Genomic DNA, 11,997 nt, shown 5'->3' with positions numbered 1-11,997 from the left:
GGATTTGCGTCACACCATGTTTGTCGCAAAACTGGCTTCTTTGACCTCGTTCGTCCACCCAGAAAGCTTGCCTCCGACATTGTCAGCTGCGAGGTTTCACTTCTTCAGAGTTTTCCTACAGGTCATGGAATGGATGGGTTGCTCAGCTGAGCTGGACCCATATAACTGGAGTTGGTAGCTAGACAGAACCAAGAACGTACCTGTAACCATGGGATTTAAGCCAGTACCCGAAGCACTACTGAGAATGGTACAATGTGCTTGCAAGTCAGGCTGTGAAACTAAGCGTTGCAGTTGCAAAAGAAACGGACTTCATTGCACAAAAGCATTTGCCGAGTGTAATGATACCGACTGCCAAAATTCAGAAAGCATTGACCTTGATGATGATTTTAACAACTAAGTTCCTGTTTTATTTATTATTTGATTTGTTTTAAGTCTGTGAGTTGCCGAAGTACAATCAATCTGTACCAATTTTATACATCGTGATGATTCTTAATATACTGTGATCGAATCCTTGTTGAAATGGGCTCCGCAGCCAAAAAAAAAAAAAAAAAAGAACGAGAATTCAATTTCCCTACTTTTCACCCTCTGCCAGTTTTTTCCGATGAGGAAAAATTAGTATACTGAAGGAAGATTTGGATTCTGCGTCTCAAATAATATCAAAAATAGTCTTTACAGCGATGAAATCGAGCGAATCTGAGTCTTCCTCATTTTCCCCTGTTTCCCCCGCTAACCCTATCAGATACCCCCGGTGGTGTGATATAATGATTCTGATGCAGAATTCAAGTTCTGCGACTTGAACTACGTAGGACTGGGTATTTACAGTGCTAAAATCAGAGGTCCTGGCATTTTTTCAGAATTTTCCCTCTTTCCCCTCTTTTTTCCCCTGTCAAACTTTTTCACATCGGTGGATTTTGGTGGGCTTTTAGTATGTTGTTCTCCTGATTTTTCTGCATTTTGTGGTGCAAAAATCATTTTGTTGCAATTTGTTTGACCTCAAACGCTATTTTTACTGGGCTAATAGGGCAGGAGGGCCAATTACCCTCACTAGATCCCAGTTTGCCCCGCTCCAGCTGAAATTTGGCACCTTCAAAGATTCTGTCAAAACTAAAATAGACCTACATAATTCAAGCATCCACAGAAACAGATAAGTCTTCTTTGGTATATCTTTGCGTTTATGGTACTATATGGCTGATTTTTCATTTTTCAATTGACTTGGAAAAATCAGGTCCAACATTGCCCCCCCCCCAACCAGGATTTTGGTGAAATTATGTCCTGAGAGGTTGCAGACATCTGCATAGGATTTTCTGATATGCTGGAATTGGTGGTGTAATTTTCATATTTGCGGGTGGTAGTGGTGATCACTCGTCTTTTCAGTTTTTTTTGGTCCTTTTTTCGAAAACCAGACAAAGCTTTGGCAGGCTCGTAACTTTTATTGGACAACTTTAAACATTGGTGAATTTTATCTATTTAGTCTTTTGTTTTTGGTGTAAATATTATTACCATAACTCATTTTTTTAGAGTTTCTGTTACCTGTCGCTCATTACTTACAGTTTGTTACCACGAACTGTTTGGCAGAAGTGGTTCAAAATACATTCGTCTCATCAGAGCTATTTTCGAACTGAAGGCCCCTGAGTGAACGGATCTGTCACCTTTGCCATTATTATCTTTTTTTTCTTTTGGTGACAAGGGAATCGTGCCAAACCCAAAATGCCAAGCCCTGAATAATTAGAAGATCTTGGAGACAGAAGTGATGGGTTTGAATCAGGGACATTCTGGTCTCTCCAGTTTCTGTGTCACCTCCAGCATTTCCAGCTGGAATTAAAAGACACTTGTTATTATTTCCTGGAGATTTGTATACAGTGATTTTATTAGAATATGATATAAAGGAATAATAGAAAGCCTCGGAATATTTGTATTCATGTTTCATTTCTAGAGGATATCACATATATCAGGATGAATTTCGGGAGGTAATAAGTTAACGAATCTTTTATTCTCCATCTTATCTGGCAGAGGGGCGGATCTAGAGCCAAATCTTGGGTGGAGGGCAATTTGACAAGAGCACCAATGAATTAAATCTTGGGGGGGGGAAGCAATGTGACAAATTTGCCAATAATTGACCAAATTGACGAATTTATTTTAAAAAAAGAGTGAAAAAAGAAACAGGGAAAAGGGCGCCATCAAAATCTTGGGGGGGGGGGGAGCGGTCAGGAATCCCCCTGGCCCCCTTGGATCTGCCAGTGATCTTGCAGCTTGACCAAGCGTTTCACCCTCACCTGGCATCTGACATTCATATGTTACTTGGAAATGTATCTTAGGAATCTTGTATTTACACGAATATGACTAATTCTGCGTTAAAATATAAATGTAATTTGTATTTTAATACATGTTGCTGGATACTGCAGATAAAATAGGTAAATGGAAAATGTTATATTACGGAGATCCAATAACAATATTGTGGAAGAAAGCCATAATGCTAAAATGTTCGCTTTATCTCTAGCTTTTGCCATAGCCTAAGTAAAGAACGAGGAATGCCAATTGCAACCTAATTAGGGTAATATTGATAGGCTATATAATGATACATCAAAGATAATAGGTAACAATGATACATCAAAAGAATATGCTTTGTTAACTTATTTGGGTGATCGATTTGAAGCTTTCAGGGATTGTTTGGGTCCAAATTGACCACAAGTTCGACTCCTGAGGAGGATGCAGAGGTCAATAAAAAGACACTATATTATCAAAATAACATATCTAAATCCAAAATTTCATGTTAAAAAGGTTTAAAAAAAAATTACTGCAAAGAACTGCGGCTGATCAAATATTTTGTTTGAATATCCAGATTTTGCCCTAACATTTAATGACTTTCCTACATTTCAGTTCTTAAGAAAGAAAAAGGTGAATAATCTTTAAAAATATTCCTACAATTAACCAATAATGAAACGATATCGAGTAGAAACTGAGCAGAAATTAATTAAAAAAATTGTTCCCCAAAAAGTTTTTTAAATAAAGTAAAGAGACAAATAAAAACCTAATTGGTGTTTCCAAATACGTAAAATCCTTATATGCAAGGCTATTAATGCAATGTTACTAGTATAAGAAAATTTGAATTAAAACAAAAACTTTTTTTTTCCTGAAAAGGATGGTCATGGGTGAGTGATTATAATCATTTGTCCCCCCCCCCAAGGATGGTTGCATAGAACCAGGGGTTATGAATTATCCAAAGAGGATTCAGTCGAATTGGAAATAAACAATTTACTTTCATTTTGAGTGACAGTGTATCCTGTTGCAGAAAGTGCCTATTTCTACATTTTGTGTTGTGCTACACAAATTTGTTACAATTTTGTGGTTTGTGGCTCTATACAACACTAGTTTTAGCCCAACCAGGGATAATATGCTACCATGTAAAAGTTATCATATGGCTAATCGGTTTAGAACTATCAAAAAGCTATTTGCACAGCCTCCTGGTTTCAAAGGCCATGCTGCTACAAAATTATACATTTCCTGGTCGTGTAGTTCTAGTGGTAATTTCTAACGAATCACTGAGCCAAAAATTTCAATTGGAATATAGTTTTTAGTGGTTATAGTTACTAGTTGTAAGAGACCCAGGATGTCTTTTGTGAACCTTTAAGCTTTAGATTTATTTTTCACTTCTCATGGATTTTTTTTTAATCAAAAGATTTAGACTTAAGATAAACTAGACGAAACATATACAGGATTATGTCGATCCAAAGCTGTCAATAAAGCTATTTATATATTTAAACTTTCAATATATCGAAATCATTCGATTTTTCAATCGAACTTTCATTTTCAAAAAATAAATTTTTCTATCAATTTTGATGGAGTAAATAAAAATTAAATCTGAATATGTTGACGGTTATTTCTTGAGGAAAATGGAAAGAATCGTCAGGTTCTCAGCTGATGGTTCACATAATTTTATTTTTTTTTTACAAAAAATAGATTTTTTTAAAATTTCTGTAGCAAAAAATTCTGACCTGATTGAGAAAAACCAAGGTCACTCAGAGCATCAAAATTAGTCTAATTCAGCTGGTAAACCCTGGACTATTTTAGTCGGTGATGTAGAATTGAGCATCAGCTATTATGAAGAAGGGACGTTGAGTCATTGTATAGGAGGGGGGGGTTGCCAAATGCCTCAAACAGAGAATTCCAGTACCCAAATTATCCAACTCTCCACGAGTTGGACAACAGGGGTGTCGTTTAGGGGAGGGGGCATTTTCCACCCCTCCCCAATAATTTGAGGAAAAAAATATTATACATTCCATACCCCTTAACTATCTGGATATGAACCCCTCTTGCCCCCCAATAAAAATGCTGAAGATTCGCCCCTGCGGATAAATATAGAAAGGCGTGTGGGCGGGGGGTGAGGGTGTGGGGTGATAGCTCCATTCTTATTGTAGAAAAGTGTTTCTGACGCTTAGTTTAAACCTGTATTAAACTAAATTGATGCTCTCGATGTTTCATCAAATTATATGAAGTGATGTATAAGCGTGCATCGGCTACTATGAAGGAATAGCGGGGGTCATTATTTAGGTAAGGGGGGGGGGCAGATGCATCGAAGAATGCATTTTAATGGCCAAATTTACTAATTCTCTTTAAGACTTCATGTAAATGCAGAATGAGTTTTGGGTAAGGGTTGGGGAGGGGGTAGATATCAATATGTAATCCCTGTTGATTCCAGGAAGTATTTTTGGTTCACACCAATATTATTGGTGCTGGGGGGGAGGGGGGGGGTAGGGTGACAACACCCTCCCCCGAGCATATATATATATATATATATATATATATATATATATATATATATATATATATATAATATATATATATATATATATATATATACAATGAATATAGGTGACCGGCTTTTACCCCTACTCCCTCGGTGATTACCCCCCTTCCCCGAAAATATCCCCCCCCCCCAAAAAAAATATCCCCCGGGAAAATACTCCGGGGCAATACCCCCCACGGAAAATACCCCACCCCCTGCGGAAAATACCCCCAGAAAAATCTCCCCCCGTGGAAAATACCCACCGCGGAAAATACCCCCTCCTCCGGAAAATAACCCCCCGGTATATACCCCCAGAAAATACCCCCCCCTTTCAATAGAAAATAAGGCTTTCCAAATTTGAGAATTTTATTTGAGTTTTATTTTCTTAATTTCCGTAGGGGGAAGGAATTTTAGTACTTGTGTATTATGCGCCACTCACTCAAGCTTACGCTATGTAAAATTCGAGAACACACCGGTTTTTTCATTAGTTTCTTCGTTACTTTAGAAATAAATTTGCGCTATAGATTTGCACATTAGGGGGGGGGGGGTAAAGTATAGCGGGTCTGCATGCAAAATGTGCTTGGTACAATTATTCTGCATATTAGATAGATCGATAAATGAGTATATTTTAAAGCCAAATATACGGCCAAGAACACAGTAAAATAATATAAATGAATATATTGGACGGGGGGGGGGTGTTTAACCCTCGGAAAATACCCCAACGTGGAAATTCCCCCCAGAAAATGTTCCCCACGAAAAATACCCCCCACGGAAAGTAACCCCCGCGGAAAATACCTCCTCCTCGGGAAATACCCTCGCGGAAAATACCCTCCCCCCCTGTGGAAAATAAGGTTTCTAAACCTGAATCTTTTATTTGAGTTTTTTTTTTAGTTTCGTTGCAATAGATAGTCTAGTCAAACTCAAAACGAACAAAAATTAAAAGAAGTATGGCTGACAACACACATGTCTTCTTCAGAGCAGAAAATAATTTGTACTTTACTTAAAAAAAAAAATAGCCGTGTATTGTCAGTTTGATATACATATTCTGATATCTATTCCTTATAGTCTTAATACTTCTTTATTTGTTAAAGTCAAAAAAGTGAAAACATTTAAAATGTATTTTGTTTTCAGTAAAGTGCAAATTATATTCTGGTCTTGAGGAGGTGTGGGGGTTTTAAGCTCTAATCATGCTAATTGTTGCTATTTTGAGTTTGAATAGGTTATTTATTGTAATTTCTTTTCATTTTCGGCTCAATTCTCTTATTGATCATGATGTGTGGTAGTTTTACAGTTGGAAAATTATTTGAATTTATTTCTCCTCATTTTTGGCTTAACGAAGTTGTTCACTATTCTTTGACAAATTTATTTCGTGGAAAAAGTTTTTATATTGATTTCCGGTAATATTTTATTGCCATAGTCTTTTTCGTATAAAAAAAATATTTTATAACTTTTTACTTTTTTTTCTATTATACTCCATAGTTTTTACTTTGAAGATTATTTGACTTTATTTCTGCTCATTTTTGATTTAATGAGGCTCTTAACTTTTCTTTAGAAAACATATGTTTCCCATTAACATATACTATCTGTAAGTAATTAAATTAAAAAACTAGTTTTTCAACTGAAAGTGACGAGCTAACGAAGAAACTAAAAAAAATAAAACGGTGTGTTCTCGAATTTTACACAGCGTAAATTTGAGTAAGTGAAGCATAATACACAAGTACCAAAATTCCTCCCCCCTACAGAATTAATCTCAAACTTTTGATTGGATGTGTTTGGGGAAATGGTGCGCGTGAGAGGGGGTCAGTTGCCCTCCAATCGCTTCCTACTATTAAAATGGACACTAGCCCTTTCAATTTCAATTTGAATGAGCCCTTTTGAAGTTTCGACGACGACACTTTCTATAAGAACCTTATTTGCCCACAGGGCATAACTTACAACCCTTGCCCTGAGGGTTGTAGGGGGGTTGTCATCCTCAAAACATAGTTTCCAGAACTTTAAACTACGTTGAACAAAATAATTATCTCAAAATTTTGATTGGACGTGTTTGGGGAAATGGTGGGTGTGAGAGGGGGGTTACTCGAAGACATAATTTACAGACGCTTGAACTACGTTCAACAAAATGGCTATATCAAAATGTTGATCGGAAGTGTTTGGGGAAATAATGGGCGTGGGGGGGCATTCGCCCTCCGATCGCTTTTCACTATTAATAAGGGCACTAGCCCTCACAATTCCAAATTGAATGAACCCTTTTTAAGTTTCTGTGACAACGCTTTCTATAAAAACCTTTTATGCCCCCAGGGCCTAATTTAAACCTTTGCCCTGGGGGGGGGTTGTCATCCTCAAAGACCTAATTTCTAGAACTTTTAACACATAATTTCTGGACCTTTCAACTACGTAGAACAAAATTGCTATCTGAAAATTTTAATTGAATGTATTCGAGGAATTGGTGGGCGTTAGAGGGGGGTTAGCTGCCTTCCAATCACTTTCGACAATTAAAAAGGGCACTAGCCCTTTCAATTTCCAATTGAATGAGCCTTTTTTGAAGCTTCTACGACAACGCTATCTATAAAAACCTTAAATGTCCCCAAGACATAACTTACAAACCTTGCTCATAAGGGTATGGGGAGTTTGCCATCCTCAAAGACATAATTTCCAGAACTTTCAACTACGTTGAACAAAATGGCTATCTCAAAATTTTGATTGGATGTGTTTTGGAAAATGGGGTTAATTGCCTCTCAATCACTTTTGCGACTTTTAAAAAGATTACTAGTCCTTTCAATATCCAGTCGAATGAGCCCTTTTTGAAGTTTCTACGACAACTCTTTCTATTTAAACCTTTTATGCCCCATGGGAATAAATTACAAACCTTGCCCTGAGGGTGGGGGGGGGGGGTGTAATCCTAAAAGACACAATTTCCAGAACATTCAACTACGTTTAACAAAATGGTTATCTCAAAATTTTGATTGGATGGGTTTGGGGAAACGGTGGGTGTGAGAGGGGACTTAGTTGCTCTTCAATCACTTTCTACTATTAAAAGGGGCACTGGCCCTTTCAGTTTCAATTTGAATGAGCCCTTTTGAAGTTTCTACGACGACACTTTCTGTAAGAACCTTATATGTCCACATGGCATAACTTACAACCCTTGCCCTGAGGGTTGTAGGGGGTTGTCATCCTCAAAACATAATTTCCAGAACTTTAAACTACGTTGAAGAAAATGATCATCTCAAAATTTTGGTTGTTTGGGGAAATGGTGGGTGTGAGAGGGGGGTTAGTTGACCTCCAATCATTTTTGACTGTTAAAAAGGGCACTAACCCTTTCAATTTCCAATCGAATGAAACTTTTTTGAAGTTTTTACGGCAACACTTTCTGTAAAAACCTTATATGCCCCCAGGGCATAACTTAAAACCTTAGTCCTAAGGGCAGTGGGGGTGGCGGGGGGGGGTGTAATACTCGAAGACATAATTTACAGACCCTTCAACTACGTTCAACAAAATGGCTATATCAAAATGTTGATCGGAAGTGTTGGAGAAATGATGGGCTTGGGGGGGCATTCGCTCCCCGATTGCTTTTCACTATTAGTAAGGGCACTAGCCCTCACAATTCCTAATTGTATGAGCCCTTTTTGAATTTTCTGTGACAACGCTTTCTATAAAAACCTTATATGCCCCCAGGGCCTTTTAAACCTTTGCCCTTGGGGGGTGGGCTGTCATCCTCAAAGACCTAATTTTAGAACTTTTAAGACATAATTTCTACACCTTTCAACTACGTTGAACAAAATTGCTATCTGAAAATTTTAATTGAATGTGTTCGGGGAATTGGTGGGTGTGAGAGGGGGGTTAGTTGCCCTCCAATCACTTTCGACAATTAAAAAGGACACTAGCCCTTTCAATTTCCAATTGAATGAGCCCTTTTTGAAGCTTCTACGACAACGCTATCTATAAAAACCTTAAATGTCCCCAAGACATAACTTACAAACCTTGCTCATAGAGGTATGGGGAGTTTGCCATCCTCAAAGACATAATTCCCAGAATTTTCAGCTACGTTGAACAAAATGGCTATCTCAAAATTTTGATTGGATGTGTTTTGGGAAATGGTGGGTGTGAGAGGGGGGTTAGTTGCACTCCAATAACTTTCGACTATTAAATAGGGTACTAGTCCTTTCAATATCCGGTCGAATAAGCCCTTTTTGAAGTTTCTACGATAACCCTTTCTATAAAAACCTTATACGCCCCCAGGGCATAAATTACAACCCTTGCCCTGAGGGTTTTGGGGGGTTGTCATCCTCAAAGATCCAATTTCCTGAACTTTAAACTACTTTGAACAAAATTGCTGCCTCAAAATTTTGATAGGATGGGTTTGGGGAAATGGTGGGTGTGAGAGGGGACTTAGCTGCTCTTCAATCACTTTCTACTATTAAAAAGGGCACTAGTCCTTTCAGTTTCCAATCGAATGAGCCTCTTGTGAAGTTTCTACAACAACACTTTCTGTAAAAACCTTATATGCCCTCAGGGCATAACTTACAACCCCTGCCCTGAGGGTTGTGGGGGGTTGTCATCCTCAAAGACATAATTTCCAGAACTTTAAACCACATTGAACAAAATGGCTATCTCAAAATTTTGATTGGATGTGTTTGGGGAAATTTTGGGTCTGAGAGGAGGGATAGTTGGCCTCCAATCACTTTCGACTAATAAAACGGCATAAGCCCTATCAATTTCCAATCGAATGAGCCCCTTTTGAAGTTTTTAACAACAACGCTTTCTATAAAAACCTTATATGCCCTCAGGGCACAACTTACAACCCTTGCCCTGAGGGCTTTCGGGGGGTTGTCAACCTCAAAGACATAATTCTCAGAAATTTCAACAACGTTGAACAAAATGGCTATCTCAAAATTTTGAGTGGATGTTTTTGGGGAAATGGTGGGTGTGAGAGGGGGGTTAGTTGGCCTCCATTCACTTTCAACTATTAAAAACGGTACTGGCCCTTTCAATTTCCAATTGAATGAACCCTTTTTGAAGTTTCTACGGCAACACTATCTATAAATACCTTATATGCCCCCAGGGCATTAATTACAACGCTTACCCTGAGGGTTAGGGGGGGGGGGTTGTCATCCTCAAAGACATAATTTTCCTGAATTTTCAACGACGTTGAACAAAATGGCTATTTCAAAATTTTGATTGGGGAAATGATTGGTGTGAGAGGGGGGCTAGTTGCTCTCCAATCACTTTCGACTATTAAAAATGGCACTAGCCCTTTCAATTTCCAATCAAATGAGCCCTTTTTGTAATCTATACAACAACTCTTTCTATAAAAACCTTATATGCAACCATAACTTACAGCCCTTGCCCTGAGGGCTGTGGGAGGTTGTCATCCTCAAAGACCTAATTTCCAGAACTTTCAACTACGTTGAAAAAATGCTATCTCAAAATTTTGATTGGATGTGTTTGGGGAAATAATGGGCGTGAGAGGGGGGTTAGTTTCCCTACAATCAATTTCGACTATTAAAAACGGTACTGGCCCTTTCGATTTCGAATTGAATGAGCCCTTTTTGAAGTTTCTACGACAACCCTTTCTATAAAAACCTTATATGCCCCAGGGCATAACTTACAACCCTTACCCTGAGGGCTGTAGGGGGGGGTTGTCATCCTCAAAGACCTAATTTCCAGAACTTTCAACTACGTGAAACAAATTGGCTATCTCAAAATTTGATTGGATGTGTTTGGGGAAGGGGTGGGTGTGAGAAGGGGGTTAGTTGCCCTCCAATCACTTTCGACTTTTGAAAAGATTACTAGTCCTTTCAATATCCAGGCGAATGCGCCCTTTTTAAAGTTTCTACGACAACCCTTTCTATAAAAACCTTTTATGCCCCCAGGGCATAAATTAAAAACCTTGCCCTGAGAGTGGGGGGGGGGGATGTAATCCTCAAAGACATAATTTCCAGAACATTCAACTACGTTGAACAAAATGGTTATCTCAAAATTTTGATTGGATGGGTTTGGGGAAACGGTGTGTGTGAGAGGGGGGTTAGTTGCCCTCCAATGACTTTCGACTATCAAAGTTTTGACGACAGCCCTTTCTATAAGAGCCTTATATGCCCCCAGGGCATAAATTACAACCCTTGCCCTGAGTTTGGTTGGGGTTTGTTATCCTCAAAGACATAATTACCAGAACTTTCAACTACGTTGAACAAAATTGCTACCTCAAAATTTTGATTGGATATGTTTGGAGAAATGGTAAGTTGGAGGGAGGGGGTTAGTTGCTCTCCAATCCAATTCTGACTATTAAAAAGGGCACTAGCCCTTTCAATTTCCAATCAAATTAGCCCTTTTTGAAATTTCTAAGACAACGCTTTCTATAAAAACCTAATATGCAACCAGGGCATAACTTACAACCCTTGCCCTGAGGGCTGTGGAGGGTTGTAATCCTCAAAGACCTAATTTCGAGAACTTTCAACTACGTTGAAAAAAAGGTTATCTCAAAATTTTGTTTGGGTGTGTTTGGGGAAATAATGGCCTTTTGAGGGTATCCCTGCAATCACTTTCTACTATTGAAAACGGCACTAGCCCTTTCAATTTCCAATTGAATGAGCCCTTTTTGAAGTCTCTAAGACAACCCTTCCTATAAAAACCTTATGTGCCCCCAGGGCATAACTTACAACTCTTACCCTGAAGGGCTGCGGGGGGGGGGGGTTGTCATCCTCAAAGGTCTATTTTCCAGAACTTTTAACTACGTGGAACAAACTGGCTATGTCAACGTTTTGATTGGATGTGTTTGGGGAAGGGGTGGGCGTGAGAGGGAGTTAGTTTCCCTCCAATCACTTTCGAGTTTTAAAAAGGGCACTAGCCCTTTCAATATCCAATAGAATGAGCTCTTTTTGAAGTTTCTACGACGAAGCTATATATAACCTTATATGTCCCCAGGGCATAACTTACAAACCTTGCTCAAATGCGTGTGGGGGATTTGTCATCTTCAAAGACATAATTTCCAGAATTTTTCAACTGCGTTGAACAAAATGGCTATCTCAAAATTTTAATTGGATGTGTTCGGAGAAATGGTGGGTGTAAGAGGGGGGTTAGTTGCCCTCCAATCACTTCAGACTATTAAAAGGGCAGTAGTCCTTTCAATTTCCAATTGAATGAGCTCTTTTTGAAGTTTTTACGACAGTCCTTTCTATAAAATCCTAATAAGATAAGATAAGATAACGTGTATTTTAAGC

The 11,997-nt window shown here is 38.5% G+C and overlaps 1 protein-coding gene across 1 annotated transcript in view; it reads left to right on the top strand.

The window, feature by feature from the left end:
• The first annotated feature begins 1,755 nt into the window (after window positions 1-1,755).
• The window catches only part of LOC148946655 (uncharacterized), a 146,172-nt gene continuing 135,930 nt past the window's right edge, over window positions 1,756-11,997 (top strand). Inside the window, exon 1 of the mRNA XM_089096378.1 lies at window positions 1,756-1,967. Within this exon, the coding sequence (XP_088952504.1) occupies window positions 1,954-1,967 (14 nt within the window). The 5' untranslated portion in view covers window positions 1,756-1,953. The remainder of the gene's footprint in view (window positions 1,968-11,997) is intronic.

Source organism: Artemia sp. Qi Xiang Cuo, chromosome 11 (assembly GCF_049724085.1).
Source record: "Artemia sp. Qi Xiang Cuo chromosome 11, ASM4972408v1, whole genome shotgun sequence".
NCBI classification, from domain to species: Eukaryota; Metazoa; Arthropoda; class Branchiopoda; order Anostraca; family Artemiidae; genus Artemia; species Artemia sp. Qi Xiang Cuo.
Note: the sequence above shows the minus strand (reverse complement) of the source record. Positions and strands in the feature narration are given on the sequence as shown.